This window comes from Solanum pennellii, chromosome 11 (assembly GCF_001406875.1).
Source record: "Solanum pennellii chromosome 11, SPENNV200".
Classification (NCBI taxonomy): Eukaryota; Viridiplantae; Streptophyta; class Magnoliopsida; order Solanales; family Solanaceae; genus Solanum; species Solanum pennellii.
Window position 1 is genome coordinate 64,789,187 of NC_028647.1, and position 21,831 is coordinate 64,811,017.

A 21,831-nucleotide genomic window follows, 5' to 3' on the forward strand; every position below is an offset into this window, starting at 1 on the left:
CCTACCCCCACCCCCACCCCCATTTCCCTTTCTGTCATATGGTGTACAAGCATGTCTTTAAACTCTTTGTTCATAAATAAAATGGCATGCTTTAGTAGTTTTTAATTTTATTTTCTGTCTACTTAGAAAATTTTCTTAGTTTGTGTAGCTTCCCTTCCCTATTTTGTGTCTTATCCAAGTTAATATGTGAGGTGAGAATGATATGATAAATGATTTTTTTTTTTGATTTGCTTTTTAATTATTTTGATCAATCTATTGATTTCAATTTGTTTAGTTGGATACATTCCCTGTACTTTAAAATCAAATACTTGTTAATTATTGTAGGAGTTTTTATAAATATATTAGGTTTTTGGTGTTTGATATTGTGATACAAAAAAAGATAAACCATAATGAATTATTTGATTTTTAGATACAAGAATCACATTTTTAATTAAATAGTTTTGAGGGGTATTCAAAATAATTCGCTCTAGTATATAGTAAAATCGTTGTCTTAATTTAATCAAATATCGTCATATAAAAAGAGAGATGGAAGATTTATAAAAATTATCGATATTTAGTAGAGGAAATATCATATAATTAACAATGTTAGATAACATTTTTGAAAAAATAATTAGTAATAACTCTTATGTGAACTAAGTTCTAATAAATAAGTGAATATTTAGAACTTTCATACACTATTAACTTTCTTGATTTCAATAGTATTAGCATGTTAGGTACCTAATTATTGTTAATTACTTTTTCTTTGGTCCTTCACGATAGTCATAGGGTCTACGTATATATATATATTTTTAAATCTCACTTGATGGAATTTTAAGGTACGTTATTGATGAAAAAAAGAACGAATTTCGCTTGTGCAAGCTTGCTGATATTAACAATCTCAAATCTTGTTTAAAAATATAAGTCACTGTAAACTAACAACTAACACAAAATTAATCAATTTATGATGAATCCTTACCATACATAGATCATTAAATTTAATGGAGCGACATTACATACGGGGAAACTAATTTATTTGATTTAAAATTAAATTATTATAAAAAATTACATATATTTTTTTCTCAGAGGCTTTTATTTATTTTTCGCCAACTGTTTTTGCCCTTTTCTGTCAACTGCTTTTGTTGTTTTCCTAATTGCACGAGTAATTTCATGTGCGCAAGCTTGTTCGTATTAACAATCTCAAATCTTGTTGAAATATGTGAGTTGCTATAAATTAACAACTACCACAAAATTAATCAAATTTATTTCTTCCTTTCTTTTTTTTCTTTCCTCTATTTTTGTATTTTCTCTTTTCTTTTCTCCCCTTTTTCCTTTTAAAGACAAAAATAAAATACAAAGATACAAATATTAGTAAATTATTTTCATACTAATAAAAATATAAAGTTAAATAATTAGATTACAAAAAGAATTAATAATAAAGATACTAAGGTTACTAACTTATTTGTTAAAATTTAAATGAATAGAAAATACCTTTTTATAACTTTTTATCTTTTGTAGATAAAAACAAAATTTATATCTAAATTATCCCTCTATTTTTCACAAGTAAACTTGTTAAAAATGATAAAAATATTAAAATATTAAACTAAGTGTAAATTCATTTTTTTCTATATCCACTAATTTTTCGACACGTGCGTTGCACGTGATTATCAATTCAAAAAAATTAAGCGACGATTTAAATAATAAACTTTGCGCAAAATAATATTGCAAATTCGTCTGTGAATGTTTAATGTGAATCAATATATATATATATATATATATCTTATTCAAATGAACTTACGAAGATGGTCAATGTAAAATTATATTAGTTAAATGCAATAATGTGTATATATATTTCAATTTGATGAGGTTCAATCATATAATTAGTCGTATCTCACGAATATTACTTTTTAGATTATATTTATTGTGTATTTTTGTTGTCATCTAACCGGATGTGCTTTGCACGTGTATTTCACTTAATCTGTTTAGATGTCATATGAACATGTGGAGAACAACTAGATTTTAATTTTCAGAACAATTTTTGTATATTATTTTTTATTTAATAAGTTATAACATAATAGATGACGTTTTTTTTGTTGGCTCTCATATTTGACATTTCGGTTGACTGTGTACATAATCAAAGATAGTTATCTGACATTCATAGCTAACTGAGAAAAGTTTTTTTTTTATTGGAAAAACTGAAAATTAAAAATAAAGAATATATTCTATCTGTTGAAATCATATTCTCACATGTTTATCTTACACCCAACAAAGATACAGTTCATATAATTGTAAATAATTTGAATTTATTCAACCAAATCTGATATAATCCCATATGAATATCGTAAAAGAATGAAGAGTGTTCTTTTTTTTAAAATATCGAAGAATACTAAAGTTGAAAATTGAGTCGTATCGACCTTTTTATAAGTGAAATTTAATCCAAGGTCTTGAAACACACGAATGAAATTGTCTTTTAACATGAGTATCTATCTTTAGCACGAGTGGGAAGCAACATCATATCTAGTAAAATCTCACAAAGTGAGATTTGGAGAGGATAAAATGTACGCATATTTTACCTCTTATGATTTTGTCTTTGGAAAATTCTTGATCTAGTTGAAGCAAACGAAAAAGAGAAACAACATTGACGAAAACATGACAACCAATAGAAAAATCGTACAAATCATACATGCAAGGAACAATAACATCAACAACATAGTATGATCGCCTAAATATACTTATAACGACTAAAAAAAAATATGAATACGACTATAAAAAGAAAAATACTATACTCTAGACCACCACCGAACCGCGTAAAAAATGATGAGATTTACATAGAAAGGTGACTAAAATCAAAACTAGTAAAAGAAGAGGAACCTAATTGCACATTTTAAACTAAAGAAAAATACAGTTCATCTAAAAAAAAGAAAAATCCCAACTTTTTTCCTCCATTAAAGCACTTCAGACATGTAGAACAAAACCTCACTGGTGAAGTGTGGGATCTTCAAAATAATCCAAGATTTTGAGTTGGGTGTTGTTGAATTTGCGAAATGGAAAGTGGGTTTACAGCAGAAGATCTTTCGACAATTGGAGGAATTGCTACTGTATCACTCTTACATTCTTTCATACCTACACATTGGTTGCCTTTCTCCATTGTTGGCCGTGCTCAGAAATGGACTCTCTCTCGTACTCTTCTTGTCAGTTAGTACCCTACCCACTCTCTTATTTTTTCTGTTTTTGCACTTTTCTAATACGATTTTGTTGTAGATCTTGAAGATATGTGGTTTGGGTACTTGGAATTAGGTGGTGAAATGAAGAGGAGATTGATAAAGTTTTGATTTTTATGGATTCTTAGATCTTGATGTTGGTATGGGTGTTCTATTGCTTGCTTAGTTCATTTTTTTTTGTTTTTTCAAAGTTGTGGGTAGGGGCTGGGGAAGGGGATTATGAGGTGGGAAATCGAATGAGGTGGAAGTTCAGGTAGCCAACCAATTGAGTTACTAAGATTTCCTAGTTTTGTGGGGTTTGTTTATGTGATAAAAAAAGCACAAAAATACAAATGAGATCATTTTACAGCATTTTTCACTTTATGATAGTTTGAGCTTTTCTGCAATCAAGCTAGAGGGATTTGCATTTCGAACTTTTGTATTGATAAGTTCTGTTAGCTGCGTTGGTTACTGTCTTTTGATTATTACTTTGGTGATTTCTGGTTTTGGAATTCGCCTGAGCATCATTGTGGCATTTTGAGACATAAATGGCAAACTACTTTCTCTTGTGTCCTTCTTGTCAGTTAGTACCTACTGTCTTGTTCTTTTACTTTTACATTTTCTGTGCAATTTTTCTTTAGATGTTGAACGCATGTGGTTCCAGGAATTAGGTGTTGAAATGGAGAAGAAATTGATAAAGCCTTGATTTTGATGGGTGATGCACTATTAAATCTTGATGCTGCAATGGGTGTTATTACTTGCTTAGTTTGTTTATAGTGGAATTTGTCTATGGGACTGCATAAGCACAAAAAGTATATACTGCTGAGATTATTTTACGGCATTTGCACTTACCTCCATGATAGCTAGGAATTTTTCTGCAATCTAGCTAGAGGGATTTGCACCTCGACTTTTTATACGGATAAGTTGTGTTAGCTGCTTTGGTTATTGTCTTCTGATGATTGATTTGGTGATTTCGGGTCTAGGAATTTGGCTGAGCATCATTGTGGCATTTTGAAACATAAATGGAAATATAGATTCTCATTCATTTGGATGTAGAGAAAAACTTGAACTTTGTATAGGAAAGTGATTTAAGCGCCTTAGCTGATAAAAATAACTAAAGGATTAGACCTGAGTTCTTGTAGTGATGATTCCTTCTGTCTAGATAAAAAAGTTGCATCTCTCTCCTTTTTTTGATATCCTCTTTGAAGCACACTGGTACGATCTAGTTTATTAAGCTTGCTGATTATTCAGAAGCAGCCCAATATCCAATATGTGCAGTTTCTGAGAAAAAGAAAATCAGGACTTACTAGGGAGAAGATAAGGCCCTAACTGATGATTCTTTCCGGTTGTTAGATCAATTGGGTCTTCTCTCAAGACATATCCATGGGCTGATTTTTATTTTTTATAACAAGTAAGGTTTTCATTGATTATAACAACCCAACTTGGTCGTATACAAGAGACATATCAAAAAATGAGAAACCTACAAACTATGGTTCACCCAATCCTCTAAACAAATAGGAAGTTAGGAACTACATGGGTGAATCAAAAGAAAATAAGGGAGCGGAGACTACTCCTCAGTTGAGCAAAGCTTATCTCCACCCCTTCAAAAACTTTTTTATTTCTCTCTTTCAAAATGACCCACATTAGAGCAAGAGGAGTAACATTCCACGTCTTGTGCCTTCTTCTCCTAGCACCATTCTCCCAACTGAACATCAACTCCTTCACGGATCTTGGCAGTACCCAAGTGACGCCAAACCATGTAAGCATATCCTCCATAACCTCCAATAGAATGAGAATTACTCAATTATCCTGTTATTTTGAGAGGAATTCCATACTCCATGTTTGTTTCCTATTATATTGCTTGAATTTCTCTCTTTTATAACACTTCCCTTTCTATTATAAAAAAAAGGTGAAGGTTAGTTGTTGCAAACAAAATATAACTTCAAATCAAGGAAGATTAGCATGGCCCTGCGCAAATGACATGGACAAATTGTGAAATGGTCCAAATTTTGTTTACATTCCAAACTTTTTTTTCATATTAAAATATGTATATAACTTCAATCAAGGAATGTAGAATTGATTTAGTTGTTGATGCAAACAATAACTATAAGTTAGTAAGTTACATTACTTCAATCTTGGAATGGGCTGTGAAAATTTTCTCCAATATTATGTTGTCCTTTCTCATTTAACCAATAAATAGTGTATATATATATATATTTCATAAATTTGAGCTCTATATGATGTGGAGATCTGTGTTTAGGTCAACCTTCTGCCCTGTTAATCTAGGTTGTGTCTTTAGTATTAGATACTTTTTTTATTTTATTTTGAAATGATTGAATTCATGGAGATAATCTCTCCACTCAAAGTGCATTTTTCTCTAATACTAAAAGCATTTGAATTAGTTCAAGAGTTTTGTGCTCCTTAGTCCTTTCGTCCTACTCCTAACTGTTTGATTATTTGACGTAGTTAGTACGCAATTTTCTCAAATATTTTCTTGTTTAATTTCTGAAATTTGTGTTGGTACCACTTCATATACTTTCCGTTGTATAGGCTTTTCCAGAAAAGTGTCATCATCTGAAATTAACTTAAGGTTAGTCAATTAGACACTAAATTAAGTATTTGCGAATAGAGTGAGTACCTAAAAAAGCACTAAAATTCGGTTAAAGTGCCTGGATTTAAATTCCTGCATGTGATTCTAATCTGACTACTCTTGTGACAGCTGCATTTGGAGCAGTATTACATGTAATATCCACTTCTATTCTAGGCATAACAGCAATAACCATTACAAACACAATTGCTGGTGAGGAATCAGTACACAAACTGGCTTCCCTTTTGCTTATAGTCCTTGGTGGGAGTTATATCATCTTGTTTCTTTGCGGAAAGGGTGGTCACAGCCACTCACACAATCAACCCATGGAGAAAATGGCTGTAGCAGGGCTTGTCCTCGTTCCTGCATTGTCTCCTTGTGCAACCACTCTCCCTGTGTTTCTTGCTGTTGGAAACTCATCCTCCATGATGGTGCTTGCCATCATAGTTCTGTTATTCAGGTACTTCTGTTTCTAAATTTCGCTTTACTTTGTATTTAAGTGGATTACATACTCTTTTTGTTGCATTTTCTTTTGGGAAAACATAGGTTACTCTTGAGAAAAGGAATAGAGGCAAAACCACTTGCTGTTATTAGAGAAAAGGATATGGAACAAGGGGGTGGGATGAAGTAGTGGGTTTAGATGGTGCCATGGCAGTAGCCTCAAGGGCATGTATGGAGTGAACCATCTACTTTCTTGAAATAATACTATAAAGTTTTAGAGATCCTTGGTCCATTTTAATTCCCGTGGCTTTTGTATCTTACTGAAGTTACTTTGTCAGTATTGTTTAAAGCTCTAGAAACGTATTTTAGTGAACATCATTGACTAGTATTTGATGTCATGGAGTGTGAGAAGTGACGACTAGATCTTGTTCATACCCGATTAACTGTGCTCTCTTTATTTGCGGGGGTGCTATATTTTAGGTTTCTCCTTCATTTTTCGTCCAACCGTAACATTCACCCGGGTCAGTCTGCTGCAAGAGTTGGTTAACTTTCTAATAGTACCTCTGTTTAAATTTTAGATATGGAACTACTTCATTCCAGTCTGCTGTAGTGAACTTTCTTACATTGAATGGAACCCGTCCACGCTAGTTGTATTTGTTGATATCTAAATTGTTCTCAGGAGACGGAGACTTTTTCAATGTAGTTCCATTGTCAAAATGCCGACAAAACTCATTAGACTTGTCGACTACCAGCTCAGTGCTGGACTTGTTTTGATTTATCCGAATTTCTGGATGCTTAACATAAATTGATATACTTCAATTGCAGCACCATAACTGTGATGACTTCACTGGTGGCTCTATCATTTTACGGTGCAAGTCAACTCAAGTTCCACTGGGTGGAACGTTATGACAAGCTCCTCGTCGGTTCAGTGCTAAGCTTGGTTGGTATTTTGACCCTTATCTTTCACGATCACGACCACGAAGGAGGTTCTGCCGGAGGTCATGTGCACAGAAAACTCATTGTGCTATAAAAGGATCATTCTTCAGCCAACAAATCTGTTTCCTGAAGCCTAGTATTCAAATGCATATTTACCTTTAAAGGATAGAAAGGGGAGCCTTAGAGCAACGGTAAATTTGTTATAGGTCATGGGTACGAGCTGTGGAATCAGCCACTAATGCTTGCGTTAGGGTAGACTGCCTACATTACACCCCCTTGGTGTACGGCCTCCCCCCGGGCTCCCTTTTTTTTTTATTTACCTCAAGAAAAGCAATGTACAAATACACCTTCTTTTTTGGTTCAAGTTGTGCAATTAATGTGTGCTCAAGTTTATGTCTATTCAGTTCTAACAATTTTTATGTGGCATTTTGCTTCATTTTAATTAGTTTTTCTATTTTCTTTTTAAAATTTACTTTTTTGATCTAGTAGTTAATATAGGGTAACACTTTGAATATTTTCCCTTATGATCAAACATATTCTCAAAAAATAATAATGAAGGATAAATAAATTAAAATTAAGTAGATGGAAAATCTACATGTTAGTACGTTCCTGATTTTTCTTTTCCATCTATGATAGATCGAGTTATTTGATATCTATAATAATGGAGATAGTAAATAAAATAATTAAAGTACATGTAATCTAGCTCAAAATTTATCATAAAAACAATCTTTTATCTTATAGATAATGAAAAACACAAAGCAAATAAACAAAAAGGTTATTGAGCTTTAATAGTGAAAATGATCCTCCGCGAAAAGTCGTGACGAATAGTATTACTTTATCTTTAATTAAAAAGTTTTAAATTTGATCATGAAATCGTGATATTTCATCCGAAAAGCAAGACTCTTGATGCGAATTTAGATTATTTTGATTTAAAAACGAGTATCTAACACCAGACGGAAAACGAAAAAAAGGGCCCACACGAGGTATAAGGAAAGGCTGTATGCAAAAGGTAGGAATAAATTCTAATACCTTAGAAAAACCAAAAATGTTTTTTTTGTTTGGTATATTCCAAAGAAAACTATAACTTGCCTTGCTCATGCCCTTCATCTTTAAACTAAGGTTTGGAATCTTTGTTTGGTTTTTTTGTGTATATTGGTACCAATTCTATGTTACTACTAATAATATTATTACAAACCTAGCAAATAAGAAATTAATATTAGCCATTAATACTTATTATTAATCCTCTCAAGATTATGGCCAATTCATCATTCATCTTTCTATGCTTCCTTCTAATCTTTAGTGGTAAGTTTTTTTCTAACAGCTTGATCATTATTATTTAAAATTTATTTGCGAGTCTGTTCGAGTTGTGAGAGCAGTCACTAAGTATTTGCATTAGGCTGCAGACCTTTCTCGAACAGTGCTAATACGGGATGCTTCGAGCACCGAGTTGTCTTTTCTTTTCAAGTCTCGATGATATACACAATATATAGTGTTGCAACTTGCAACAATGATTTTGATTTTTTATGTGTATATTAGGAGTCAAATTAGTTGATTTTTATACATATTTCCAGTTTATAATTATGAGAAATTAATTAAGTTTCTAGATTTTATCTACAATGATTTACTATTTTTTTTTTTTTACCATACTTTTGGTTCATTCATACCTTTACATATGATGTTGTGTCAATTTATCGTTGATTTTAACAAAGTTCAGTATAGACCAAATGAATTCTACGTGTCAGAACATTTCCAAGAAAAGATCGGAATTTACCCTATGTTATACTTTGAATTGGAGCTTCGTTAAGGTCAACGATATATACGAAATGATATAATATTGAATGATAAAATTAAGATATTTCGTATAGTATATATTATTTTCAACCGATTCTCCCTTTTAATATTTTTTGTTGTTGTTGTTGGACAGGTTCAATAGTTGTACATGCAATGACAGGCACATATGGTATAAATTATGGAAAAATTTCAGATAACATCCCAGCACCTGAAGATGTATTAAGACTTTTAAGGATGAACAAGATCAAGAACATAAGAATCTACGACGCGGATCCTAGGGTTCTAAGAGCCTTTAGTGGTTCTGGAATCGAAATCTCAGTATGTCTTCCTAATGAATTATTAAAAGACGTTAGTCTAAATGGTTCAATAGCCCTCGAATGGATACAAGTTAACCTACAACCATACCTCCCTGGTACCTCAATTAGAGGTATCGCGGTTGGAAATGAGATACTAGGTGGTGATACAAGTATATCAGAAGCACTAGTACCCGCGGTTAGAAGTGTATATCGCGCTCTCAGGAGGTTAGGCTTGACCAAGACCATCGAGGTTTCGACCCCGCATTCCGAGGCAGTTTTTAGTAGCACATATCCTCCATCAAATGGTACATTTAAAGAAAGTATGATGCCATATTTAGGCCCATTATTACATTTTTTCAATAGAGTGGGCTCACCTTTTTACATAAATGCATATCCATTTTTAGCCTATAAATTTGACCCTTCTCATATTGATATAAACTATGCTTTATTTCAACCAAATAAAGGGATTGTTGATCCTAAAACTAAATTGCATTATGACAACATGTTTGATGCAATGGTTGATGCAACCTATGTTGCATTAGAGAAATTAGGGTATACGAAAATGCAAGTTATCGTGTCGGAGACCGGTTGGGCATCTAAAGGGGATGACAATGAAGCAGGTGCGGATCCTAAAAACGCCAGGACGTATAATTTTAATTTGCATAAAAGGTTAATGAAGAAGAAAGGTACACCTTATAGGCCCAAAATGTTGGCTAAAGGTTATGTTTTTGCTTTGTTTAATGAGAATTTGAAGCCTGGCCCAACTTCTGAGAGAAACTTTGGATTATTTAAACCTGATGGAAGTATTGCTTATGATATTGGATTTAGAGGACTTGTATCTTCTGCACCATCAAAGGTATGTCTTCAACTTTTTTTTTTTAATCTACGGTATTCGAAATTTACTGACCTGACTAATTCAAATCCGAGACAGTTGATCTTCAATCTTACGTAGGGTTCTTGATATTGAACTTATTATACTCTACAAATTACAGATTATATATTGATTCAGTTGAACCTGTAGTCTATAGCTCAATTTGGCTTTGATTCTAGTTCGCGTTGTATAGGGTTTAATAAAGGGATAATACCATGAGTTTCTCCAATCTTATGCTCGAACCTGAATTATTTTGTTTTTTATGGATGGATTCATGATTAAAACTTGATCCTTAATATAATCGTTAAGATTCTTAACATTGAATTTATTTTTCTCTATTATTATTTTTATGTACTTATATTTATTTTTGTTTTTATTTTCTCAGGATTTTGTACTACAAGGGAGGTTTTGGAGTTCTCAATCTTTAATTATTGTTGTATGTACTATAATTCTGGTTCTTTTTATGTAATTATTATATAACTTTCAAGAAAATTATAGTTGTGAAATGATCCACATATTCTTAGTTATTATTTTTAAATATTGGAAGAAATTGTTGTCCCCAATTTGTATAAAATAGTTGCATTTAATTTAATTTTACTGTTTTTCACTAGCACCTCCTTGATTAGTTTATTGAATATCATTTTATTTTGCTTTTAAAACATAATGGGCTAATAGCATATGGTAATAAATTATAATTATAGCCTGTATACATTGTATGTATATGAACACAAAAGTTATATCTGCTTAACAAATTCCTTAGACAAAGTCTAGTGCGATAAGCTCGATTCAATAACCGAGAAATGCAATACCGGCCCAAAGCTGCAACCATGTGTCAACCCATGGATCTATTTATACTCAGCTACAATCTATTTCCTTAGGCCCAAGGGCTCCTCGGCTAATCGTCACTTGTCATGAATAGGGTACAATTACCAGTTCTCTGTACTCAAAACACACACTAAAATACAAACACAAAATGCAGTTTACAAAATTAACTATAAAAGATAATCTGTCATGAAAATGATCTAATTTAAGTACTAATATTTAGCCTTTCTATTAACTATAAACTATATATAATCAAAGGTTTTGCATAAGGAATAATGTCAAGCTAAAACTGTATAATAGCCTAATGAAGCATAGTTTAGTTTCTAAAAATGCATTTAGTCATCAAAAAAGAGGATTTGATTGAGTATCGAAGAGTTCAGGCCAAAATACCATATGAAAGTTGATGGATTGTTATTTATCATTCTTGAAGAGGTGCATATCTTGTCTGGATCTTCGATGGACTCGTTTCTTTTTTTTTTTAAAGAGGGTGAGTCTTCGCCATCTTGAGGTTCGTGCAGTTGGTGGAAGGATCCAACCAACATAGAATGACCAAGAACTCGATATCAAATCAAATACTTATCATTCCATAACAACTTTTGCTCCAATAGCTTTCATCTTGTCAATTATTTGTTCCGCTTCTTTCTTTGATACTCCCTTCTTGAAAACAGCAGGAGTCTTCTCAACTAAGTCTTTCGCTTCCTTGAGTCCCAAATCAGTAGAACTGCGGACCTCTTTGATTATCTTTATCTTTTGAGCTGACTCGTATGACTCTAGTTTAAGTTCAAAAGCAGTTTTCTCCGGTTTCTTTTCCTCCTTAGCTGCTTCTGGTCCCTTCATAGCTGCTGCAAATCCAGCAGCCCCTGCCTTCATAACTCCAACCGTTGGTCGCTCTGTCATGCCTAACCTCTTCATAATAATCGAAGACACTTCTGCAACTTCGACCAGGGTAAGTCCTGATACTTCATCAACGAGCCTCCATACCCTTTCTGATGGAGGACTACGATGCTCAGTAGGATCAAAAGTCACAGGATCATAATCTGCTGGAAGCTTTCTCTGGTTAATCTCTACTTGCTGAGAGAAGTGTCGAGTAAAAACAGTTGAGGTAACAACAAAATAGGAGTCAGTCACATTGGATCGAACAGATCGTTTGAAGAGTACAGCATGCAAATGCTGCCTCAGTCGCGAAAACATCAAACTCATTTTTGAATTCTAGTAACCATCTACTGATCCCTCTGAAAGATCAATGAACAACCTGCAAAAAAAAAATAAAACGCAACTGTAAGATCATGTAATCTGAAAAAAAAAAATCCGCATCTTCTGGATATAGTATAAAATAAAATGGTACTCCAAACGCTCTTTGTTTGGTTTCCAAAGGCGAGCCAAACCAAGTTCTTTTTAGGAAGCAACCGCTCCCCTCCCCTGTGGGTTCACCCCTCGGTCTAATGTCTTAACAACCTTTAAGCGCCTCTCACAGAAGACTCGACATTCAACACCAATCATGACGGTGCAAGATGACATGAAACTCTTAACTCCATTTCTAAATAATGTAGTGACAGCACTTGGGATCATAAAAGATGAATAAAAAAGTTTCAGGTGTGAATGAGAAGCAAGTGCACAAGTGTATATTTTATGCAAAACTTCAATGCTTTCATAAATATTAGAATATATATCAAGAAGAAGAAGATGATGGAAGCTCTAATTCCACTTCCTAATTATATAGTGACAACACTTGCACCAAGAAAGATTAAATAAAAAGTTACAGACATGAATGAGAAGCAAGTTAACAAGTGCCTCAGTTCAATTCCAATCGAAGACAAAAACACTAAATGATTTCTTCTCATGTGTCAAAGTTTTGATAGACAGAGTTACCCAATATATATACTGGTGTGAGGTAGCATGTCCCTTTGAATTAGTCGATGGACACATAACCTAGACCTGACACCATAATTTGTTTTTGATCAAGTAAATATATTTTCATCCATAAAATGACCACAACGGGCGTATACAAGAGATATACCAAAAGGTACAGAATTTACAAAAAGATATGATTCTCTACGAACTCCACCCAATCATCTATACAACAAGGGACTTTCTATGAGCACCAAAAGAAAACAAGAGAACAGATACTACTTCTCGATTCAGAAAAACTCGACTCTACACCTTCAAAAGCTCTCGTATTTCTCTCTCCAAACAACACACATTCGCGCAAGTGAAATCATATTCCAAGCTCTTCCAACTGAACATCAACTCTCTCATAGTGTTTGGCATTGCCCGGACGCCATAATTATCAAAAGAAAAAAGCTAACAAGTGCATAACTGTATGTGCTAATGCACAGCTCCAAAGCTTATTACAATAATAAACAGTGTATATACCAATTTACCACCAAATCACACCCAAACGCAGAGACAAAGAGCACCAGATCCTTAACCAATTGATACAACATATTTAACCATAAATTGATTCAATTCATTTTCCATGGAAAAAAAAAACAATAGATCAAAGAAAAATGATGAAGCTCACCTGAGTACGGCGAGGACCACGGCGAGTGGCGGCAACCGGCGACTGAGATGTGAACTGTAAAGACTAGGCTTTGTTTCGGAAAATGGAACTTTGGGCTGTTGGTAAGCAAATTGGGCTCAAAGAGCCCCAATTCTAATAGGGGTAGAGAAGCCCACAACCCATTTTCTCTCTCACACACACAAAGATTTCATCTTTTTTGGGGGGGAGCTTTTTGCTCTTTCTTTCACAGTCTTCACTTTCCATACCATTCCTTTATTATTCTGTCAACAGTATCAACCATCATCATCAGGATTTCAACCATCCTTCAGGTACTGTCTTAACTTCAAGACCCACAGCCCCTTTTGTCAATTTTTGTTTGATTTTCCTTTTTGGTGTTGGTTATAACATCCAATTTGTTATAAAGTTTTGAGCTTTATTAGTTGGGTTTCTGTGGGACTGTCTTAACTTCAAGAATCACAACTCCTTTTGTCAATTTTTGTTTGAGTTTCCTTTTTGGGTGTTGGTTATAACATCCAATTTGTTATGAAGTTTTGAGCTTTTTTAGTTGGGTTTCTGTGGGACTGTCTTAACTTCAAGAATCACAATCCCTTTTGGCCTTTTGATGATTGAATTTGTCCCTTTTCTTGATTTTTGTTTAGTTTTCCTTTTTGGGTGTTCTTTATTGCATTCAGTTTCTTATCAAGTTTTGAGCTTTTAGTAGTTGTTGTCATTGGTTGAGGGTGTATTTGATTTGGGGTTGGATTTAGCTGTATTCAATTGTTTAAAGTACTGATCTTTACTTGTTAAGCTTTCTTAATTTGGAGATTACTGATCTAACAGTGTAAATACAAGTGAGCTGGAAAAGTTCTTGACTTCATTCTCTTTTACAATATCAAGTTGAAATTTATGTAGCTAAAGTTGAAGATGAAATTATATTTAATTATACCTTTTACAAAGAATATAACATAATATTTATGCTTAAATGCATTTCAATACAACTTTAAAGGCAAAAATGAGTGGAAGAATATGTTATAAGGTTTTTTCCCAATTTATGTTAGTAAATTTAAGTGATCAGATTTATTAATATTTTTTTGTTTTTTTCATTCGTTATTCAGCATGTGTAGTGAAGTTCAACTATTTGGAATTCACTTTCCATTCAGGAAGTAAAAACTTTTTCATTTTCAGGCTCGAACTAGATGTTTGGGTAAGGGAGGAGCAGCCACCGGAATTGCTTTGCCGTAGACAATATTTGACATATTTGTTCTACTTTTGGTATTTTTTGTATCTTCTTAATCAAGCAAAATTGCTGAATCCGAGCTGTTGCTACTTGCTTTGCTGTTCCGGTAACTTTTTTTTTTTTTTTATAATTATAAAAATTTGAACCTGATTGTCTCTATTGGTTTCAATTGCACAGATTTTACTTGGTTTTGTGATTGCTAACATATAGAATTGATGTTTGGTGGGAATAAAATTTAGGGCATAACTGACCCTTACACAACCTTCTTCTTGGGGGATTGTTGGAGCAACGATAAGGTTGTCTTTGTATTTGACCTATAGATCACAAGTTTGATGCCAAATAATACCCTTGTTAAGAAAGGTATAAATTTTCAAACTTCTTTAGTTTTCGTCCGTTAGAAATAGGGATATTTTTAACAAGTGTGTTTTTGTTTGGGAAGTATACAATAACAATATATCCCGTGAAATTCCACAAGTGAGGTCTAGGGAGGGTAGAATGTATGCTGACCTTTATTACTATCTTGTAGAGATGCAATGAATCCAGGTATAGAAAAAGGAGACAATGTAGAGAATATAGCAAATAACAAGGAACAATGCAAAAGTACAATAAAAAATTATGTGATAATGGAACACCATAAGCAACAATAATACAAGTGAAAACAGAATGTGAAGTACAGTATAATCCCCACAAGTGAAGTTTGGGGAGGGTTGGGTGATGTACACAACCTTACTTTCTTGATTGTAACTTCGTCAAAAAAAAAAAACTAGTTTTGGTTAAAAAAAATTCCTGATATTAGATTTGGTTTCTTTGGAATATTTCTGATCTTTTTTTCCTTTAGTTTCTTGAGAATATTTCTCATTTAGATTCACAGCATAGAGTGCCCGTGTCTTAAGTAAGATCGAATCTTAATGAATTGAAGGTTTTAACCTCCTTGAATTGACCTGGTGTTACTTGACTAAATAATTGGTGCTTTAATGCAGAGGATTCAATCAATGACCCATACAATAAATTAGAATGACAGAGAAGATTCAAAGGTGCTGCGAGGTTTGTGGCAATCTATCCTTTGACGATGGCGGTGATGGGTTCTTCTATTGCACTCGTTGCGGCTCTCAAGCAGTTGACATCATGGACACGGGTGTTGATGATGATGACCTATTCAACGTAGATGGGGGTATGTACTCTACTAGTCAGCGCCGTCAATATTGCCAGGTCAGTCAACCTGTACCCATATCTCAGGTACAACTCTCTCAGCATTTAGAGACTTTGAAAACCTTTGATGACTACGACGAGCGTAATGGAGATGATGGAGTTGGGCCTGCAGTGCCTAGTGATTTTGGATCATCTCAAATTTCTTTGACTTACACAGACTATTATTCAGAGATCCGGTTGAGGTATGTTATGGGGTTACAAGCTATGATCCAAATGCAGTGCAAGACTCTGGTGGAGAAATTTAACGTAAGCCCCCTGATTGTTGGGCTTGCTGGGCCTATTTGGTTAAGACTCTTGGCACATGAAAACGTGTTGAGTGATGAGTGGGCAGACGATGTCATCCATGAATCAGAGTCTCAAACTCAAGGTATCATTTTGATTATCTTTATATACACAAGGATGGAAATCGGGATATTTTCATGTTCTTGCTTCTCTAGGATTTGTTTACAATCATTAGTTAGAAGCTGAAGACTAATCAATTATTTTTTAGCCTAACATTGCACGTTCGACTACTATGCTTGTTGTCACTTGCATTCTTTTGAAACACTACTTGTGAAGTGCAAGACTAGTAATTAAGCTTATCAACTTGGTTTCTAATGGGCAATCTTGTGTAACGAAAATGAAATTTCTTCTAGGATGTTGGTCCTTCGCTTTTGGTCTAATTTGTATAGCATGAAGGAAAAGATGTTCTGTCCTCTTTTATCTTTGGTTCATGGTAGGTGGCTATATTTTATGAAAAACTTCTGAATCATATATCTGGCTGTCTGGCAAAGTGGGTTTGTTAAGTTTTCTACATGTCTTCAGTGAGAGAAATCAGTTGGTGTGAAACTCTTTGATATTATGCAGGTTGAATTCCCTTTCTGTATTCACCTTTCCCTTTTAGAACCTAATTCCAGTATTTATTTCAGGGGAAATAGAACTTTCTCAGCCGACTGGCAGCCAGAAAACAGAACCTCGCAATTTAAATGGAAAACGGGCAGTAACCATATGGCATAAATCTTTGAGAAACTTGATTCCATTACCTTGTTCTCTGGCGATCTCTTTTCTTGTTTGTCACGTGGCAAGGGAAGCTATCTTGCCGACAGACATATTGAAGTGGACGTTGGAAGGAAATCTCCCATATTTTGCTGCTTTTCTTGAAATAGAGAAGCAGTTGGGACCTCCTTCAAGGTCGTGCCCTATCAGTACCAGTCGTATGTTCAGGCCTATCAGAACTGTCACCTTGCAAAAGTTAGAGTCCCTAGCTGCCTCCATTGCCAGGAAAATAGGCTTGGAATTGCCTTCAGTGAACTTCCATGCTATAGCTGCCCGTTATCTCAAGAATTTATCGCTTCCTGTTGAGAAAATTCTTCCTCAGGCATGCCAAGTGTATGAGTGGTCTATGCCTCCGGAGTTGTATTTATCAGATAATGACTCCAGGCTGCCTTCTCGTGTTTGCGTGATGTCTATACTGATTGTGACAATGAGAATTCTTTATGACCTGAATGGCGGAAAATGGGAACTGATTTCATCTTGTTCAAATAATTTAGTGTCTGCTGTTGAGAATGGAGCTGCAGAATGTGGTTTCAGTTGCAATGCAAGAGGTGCTGTTGCCGAGGAAGACTCTGCTTCACGTGATTCAGATCATCATGATAGTTCATCAGCTTTGAGTAAAAAATCTGATTCTGATGCTTTAAAACTCTTGAAGATTCTTGAAGAAAAATACAGTGAGCTCAGTGATTCATATGGTAATTGCAAGGCATTCCGTTGATTTTTGGATACGTGTAGATACAGCATGGGGTTATAAGTTGCACCGCTTTGTTACTTGTTGGAATTGTGCGTTTTTTTCTTGTTACTTGTTTGAGTTATGTTTCTTTTCTTGTTTGACAGATTTTTCAAAAGATTTACAATCATATCTTCTGTACTGCAAAAATGTGGTTTTTGCTGGACTAGAACCTGCTTACGACGATCACGAAGAAGAAAAGCTAATAGAAGACTTTTGGAATTTCTATCAAAGCCGTAAGGTATTTTACTTTCCCCGTGATTAAGGTTGATTGATACGATCTTGCACCCACATCTGTAAAACCTTGTTAATATGTGATAGGATGGTTGTACCTATCAACAACCTTCAAAACTCACTACGTCTTTCCTTACTGATATATCTGCATAAAAGTTTAATTTTGCTCGGTTGGACATCTTCAACAACATGGAGAATTAAGGGGAAATCTATATATTTGTTTTATACATCAAGGCTATTCTCTTTTAACTGTTTCTTGTTCACAGTTGGAATTTGTTGTGTACTAGTACTAGTTCTGTCAAACATCTCAGAATACTAGTTTGGACGTATGTTGGCCAAGGATATGTTCATTATTTGCTTATTTAGAGAACACCTACCAACTGAAGACTCAACCTGAGACCACATCGAGCTGATTTGTTTTCTTGGTAGAAAAGTGAATTACGGGATTCTTTTAAAAATCACTAAGGTAGATTTTTATTTTTATTTTGGTTAACTGTAGATTTTCATTCATAACCAGAATTGTACGATTACAACCAGAGCAGTATTGGACTACCTGCTCAGTCCTCAATCTATCAATCTACTAATCTATCATTAAACAATACAAGTAACTTATCTATATCAGTGATAGGCTTTAAGTTGTTGTAGTGTAGTATGCCACTTCACCCTGTTCTTTCTCTCGATGTGCATATGCATCACGATTTCCTTCAGCACTTCATCAGCTCTCATGCTTCGATTCTGAAATCTGATCTTGTTCCTTTCTCTCCACATAACATACACTATCAGACCAATCACACTGCTTACAATTTCAGCTCGTCCTGCCTTCTGTTTTGCCATCATACATACCCACCGTAGTTCAGTCTCCGAATCTTGAATAACTCTGTTAAACCTCAGCCATCCACACAGTCTACTCCACAATGCCTTTGTCACCTGACATTCAAAGAAGAAATGACTAAAGGTAGAGTTTATATCACAAGAGAGGATTAAACCAGTGCATTGAATTAGAATTACAGAAATGTGCTTAGATTCTTCGTCTGAGCCTGTAATGATAGTCTATGAGTTTCACTAACAAGCTAGGATCATTTTACTGGCCTCACATTGCACCACCAGTACTTGTTCTGTAAACACCTGAACTTTACAAAAGGTAAGGATTGTATTTATCCTCAAAATATATATGGTATCTCTCAGGCCCAACTGTCCACAAGATGCACAATGGAATGACATTACATTTCTTCGACGGACATGACTCTTCAACGGAGTCTACTTCCACAGTTGCTTGAGCACAACCACCTTGCGTCCCAACCTTCTCAGCCTTATTTGGCAAGGATTACGAAGATACCTCTAGAAAGTTGTCGATTCTTATTGTTTTGTGGACTTCTCTTCCATGCTTTCCGTTGGTCAAACAACCAATTAACCCATTTTTTATGAGCGCTACCAGCTGTTAAGCGTGTCTTTTACATTTTCAGGCATCACCTACATAATCCCAAATTGATTGAAATCAATTCTGAGATATTGAGTTAACACACTGAATAATGTTTAACCACCTAAAGAAACCTAAATATGGAGTTTTGGTGAAGTAACATGATTTGCAGTTAGTGTACTTAATAACTAGCTGTGCCTGCATCAATATTGTTTTACCCGTTTGGATGTTGAGCATTCATGATTCACCTAGTTCTCTTATGTGCTTTTCACGGGGGTTACTATACTCGTCTTTGTTTGTTTAATATTTAATAACTGAATTACATTTCGTTTTTAAAATAAGGTTGACAAAGCATCAGAAGATGGGAAGACAGACTCCCACACTTGTAACCATTTTCACCATAGCGGATCCAGACATGGATCCAGAAGCACAACAAAAGAAAACGAGAACTTTAGAGATGATGATGATTCAAATGCAGCATTGAGGCAGCTGAAAGCAGATATGAAAGAGAATCGATTTGTCTATATACCACCAAGGAAAAATGTGAAGAAGATAGACGGGTACATCAGGTATGCTAGAAAGAAAGATGGGGCTTATCTTTACGCTGTACATGCTGATTATTACATATTACTTCGATCTTGTGCTAAGGTTGCACAAGTTGATGTTAGGACAATGCATGTTGGAGTGTTAGCATTTGAGAAACGATTGGAAATGCTAGAAAGAAGAATAGGTTTTTGTTTATGTAAGAGAATTCCTGATGATTTCTGTGAGTTTTGTCGCGATTAGTCAAGAAACTCATCATATTTAGCCAACTGCATTTTTGCAGAAGATTTGGTTTTGTAGTCCATTACAAATGTTGTATTCCATTAGGAGATCTATATAGAAACAACATCCTGTGTTATTTCAATTTGTGAATTAGCATATGAGATCATTTTCATGAGACATTCAGTTAACTTCCTTGAAAGTGATAACAAAATAGCTTTACTACATATAAATAAGGGGACTACTACATTATTGGTTGAAATCTAAAGCCAGTTGAGTATGTTGAAATTTCATCGAAAGACTCGAATTCGAGATCTCTAGATTCTTAAGTAGAATATCATCAGGTCCGAACCCTGAATGTGCAATCACCTTCGTTAGAAAACTAATAACCTCTTAATGTGGGACTTTTTGATGAAAATCTAAATTTAGTCAAACTTCAATGTATATACTAAACATTTTATCGATTAGGTTCAAACAATTCTCACTTTAAACTGAACAAAAAATGTTTGATTACTTGTAGGATTTACTTGTATATATACATAGACAACCTAAATTTTCACATGATAATCGTAATTTAATATATCAAATCAAGTCATTTACCCTATTTCACACCATCATATAAGGTTTGCTATGAATAGATACACAACTATCTATGATTTTAGATGCAATGACGGAGCAATGATTTTCACTAAAGGTAATCACAATATAAAGAAATACATAAACGAAGAAGCCAAAGATATTCAACATCTACATACAACAATAAAGTCCAAAACAATTTGAAGTCAACGATATAAATCTCACTTTATTTAACCTCATTTCATATCCTATCATACAATGTAAACAACAACAACAATGTAATCCAATAAGTGCGGTCTGGAGAGAGTCGAATATACGTGAACTTTAACCTTATGTAATGTAGTGCAGAAAGGTTATTTTAGGTAGAACCTCAACTCAAAAAAAGTGTAAGCAAGACAATCTTATATCAACCACATCATACAACATATATATGATATAACTCGAATTTCGAGAATCAACAGTTACTCCATCGTGAATTTGTGGCATGATTTTTTAAGTTTTTCGAAATCAAATATATATATTTATGTGAAATATATATAGTATTTTTTTTAGAGTAAACAAGTAAAAATGGAGAGAGTGTTAAAAATTGTTACACTGAAAACACACACGTCATCTTAAATGACTTATTTTAAGATATAAGCTAACGTTTCCTTTTTTCGCAGTCTTTTTTTTTTTAATGATTATTATGTGTACCAAGAAATATAATATATGTTTTAAAATTATTTTTTATATAGTATATATTTTTTAATTATTTTTCACGTGCAACACATTCTTGTCCAGAGATGATTACATAATAAAGTTTCATAGTGATTTGTGGACCCAAAAAGGCATTTAGGAAAGTTGTGGTTGTTGATTACTCTTATCTTTTTAATTTTTGTAGCTCCTTAGAAAAAATAATTTCTCCGTTTTTTTTTTATATGTTATTTTTACTATAAGATACAGTTAATTTATAATACTCATCAATTTCATAAAATTAATGTATAAATTACAATATTCTTCCTATTATACTCTTGATAGTTCATTAATCTTGAAAATAGATATTTGACCAACCTAGTAAACTAATAGTTAACTAATACTCCGTGTCTCACACAATCATTACCGACTAATTCCACGTAGCTCATAGATGTAATCTATAGGTCATATAAAGTGGTAGAGCCAAAATTTTTACTAAAAGGGAGTCAAATATAAAGACGTAAACACACAAAGAAGCCACA

The 21,831-nt window shown here is 33.8% G+C and overlaps 4 protein-coding genes across 8 annotated transcripts; 3 read left to right on the top strand and 1 right to left on the bottom strand.

The window, feature by feature from the left end:
• The first annotated feature begins 2,867 nt into the window (after nucleotides 1–2,867).
• LOC107002885 lies at nucleotides 2,868–7,559 on the top strand. Of its 2 annotated transcripts, none has more exons than XM_015201084.2 (3): nucleotides 2,868–3,171; nucleotides 5,896–6,223; nucleotides 7,030–7,559. In XM_015201084.2, the coding sequence occupies exons 1-3, from the start codon at nucleotides 3,021–3,023 to the stop codon at nucleotides 7,232–7,234; spliced, it is 684 nt and encodes a 227-aa protein (XP_015056570.1). In that variant the 5' UTR covers nucleotides 2,868–3,020; the 3' UTR covers nucleotides 7,235–7,559. The 2 variants fall into 2 exon arrangements, with proteins under 2 accessions (XP_015056570.1, XP_015056571.1); XM_015201085.2 differs by having other exon boundaries at nucleotides 2,872–3,167.
• Nucleotides 7,560–8,243: 684 nt separating this feature from the next.
• Nucleotides 8,244–10,623, top strand: LOC107004801 (glucan endo-1,3-beta-glucosidase 14-like). Its single transcript, XM_015203156.2, has 3 exons — nucleotides 8,244–8,442; nucleotides 9,065–10,083; nucleotides 10,484–10,623. The coding sequence occupies exons 1-3, from the start codon at nucleotides 8,394–8,396 to the stop codon at nucleotides 10,565–10,567; spliced, it is 1,152 nt and encodes a 383-aa protein (XP_015058642.1). The 5' UTR covers nucleotides 8,244–8,393; the 3' UTR covers nucleotides 10,568–10,623.
• Nucleotides 10,624–10,944: 321 nt separating this feature from the next.
• LOC107004802 (50S ribosomal protein L7/L12-like) lies at nucleotides 10,945–13,627 on the bottom strand. Its single transcript, XM_015203157.2, has 2 exons — nucleotides 13,442–13,627; nucleotides 10,945–12,172 (listed from the first exon to the last, which is right to left on the bottom strand). Exon 2 carries the CDS (start codon nucleotides 12,118–12,120, stop codon nucleotides 11,500–11,502), a length of 621 nt encoding a protein of 206 aa, XP_015058643.1. The 5' UTR covers nucleotides 12,121–12,172; nucleotides 13,442–13,627; the 3' UTR covers nucleotides 10,945–11,499.
• Nucleotides 13,615–20,221, top strand: LOC107004800 (TATA box-binding protein-associated factor RNA polymerase I subunit B). Of its 4 annotated transcripts, XM_027912945.1 has the most exons (7): nucleotides 13,615–13,749; nucleotides 14,606–14,763; nucleotides 14,897–15,017; nucleotides 15,638–16,233; nucleotides 16,775–17,593; nucleotides 17,736–17,869; nucleotides 19,622–20,221. In XM_027912945.1, exons 4-7 carry the CDS (start codon nucleotides 15,672–15,674, stop codon nucleotides 20,063–20,065), a joined length of 1,959 nt encoding a protein of 652 aa, XP_027768746.1. In that variant the 5' UTR covers nucleotides 13,615–13,749; nucleotides 14,606–14,763; nucleotides 14,897–15,017; nucleotides 15,638–15,671; the 3' UTR covers nucleotides 20,066–20,221. The 4 variants fall into 4 exon arrangements, with proteins under 4 accessions (XP_027768746.1, XP_015058640.1, XP_027768747.1 ...); XM_015203154.2 differs by lacking the exon at nucleotides 14,897–15,017; XM_027912944.1 differs by lacking the exon at nucleotides 14,897–15,017 and having other exon boundaries at nucleotides 13,651–13,749; nucleotides 14,536–14,763.
• Nucleotides 20,222–21,831: the final 1,610 nt, after the last annotated feature.

Excerpts from the sequence above, each read along its gene's own strand:
- LOC107002885 (XM_015201084.2), top strand. The coding sequence starts at position 3,021 with ATGGAAAGTGGGTTTACAGCAGAAGATCTTTCGACAATTGGAGGAATT. Across the intron at positions 3,172-5,895 it reads CTCTCGTACTCTTCTTGTCA|CTGCATTTGGAGCAGTATTA; the intron begins GTTAGTACCCTA and ends CTCTTGTGACAG. Across the intron at positions 6,224-7,029 it reads ATCATAGTTCTGTTATTCAG|CACCATAACTGTGATGACTT; the intron begins GTACTTCTGTTT and ends CTTCAATTGCAG.
- LOC107004801 (XM_015203156.2), top strand. The coding sequence starts at position 8,394 with ATGGCCAATTCATCATTCATCTTTCTATGCTTCCTTCTAATCTTTAGT. Across the intron at positions 8,443-9,064 it reads CTTCCTTCTAATCTTTAGTG|GTTCAATAGTTGTACATGCA; the intron begins GTAAGTTTTTTT and ends GTTGTTGGACAG. Across the intron at positions 10,084-10,483 it reads TATCTTCTGCACCATCAAAG|GATTTTGTACTACAAGGGAG; the intron begins GTATGTCTTCAA and ends TTATTTTCTCAG.
- LOC107004802 (XM_015203157.2), bottom strand. The coding sequence starts at position 12,120 with ATGAGTTTGATGTTTTCGCGACTGAGGCAGCATTTGCATGCTGTACTC.
- LOC107004800 (XM_027912945.1), top strand. The coding sequence starts at position 15,672 with ATGACAGAGAAGATTCAAAGGTGCTGCGAGGTTTGTGGCAATCTATCC. Across the intron at positions 16,234-16,774 it reads ATCAGAGTCTCAAACTCAAG|GGGAAATAGAACTTTCTCAG; the intron begins GTATCATTTTGA and ends TATTTATTTCAG. Across the intron at positions 17,870-19,621 it reads ATTTCTATCAAAGCCGTAAG|GTTGACAAAGCATCAGAAGA; the intron begins GTATTTTACTTT and ends TTTTAAAATAAG.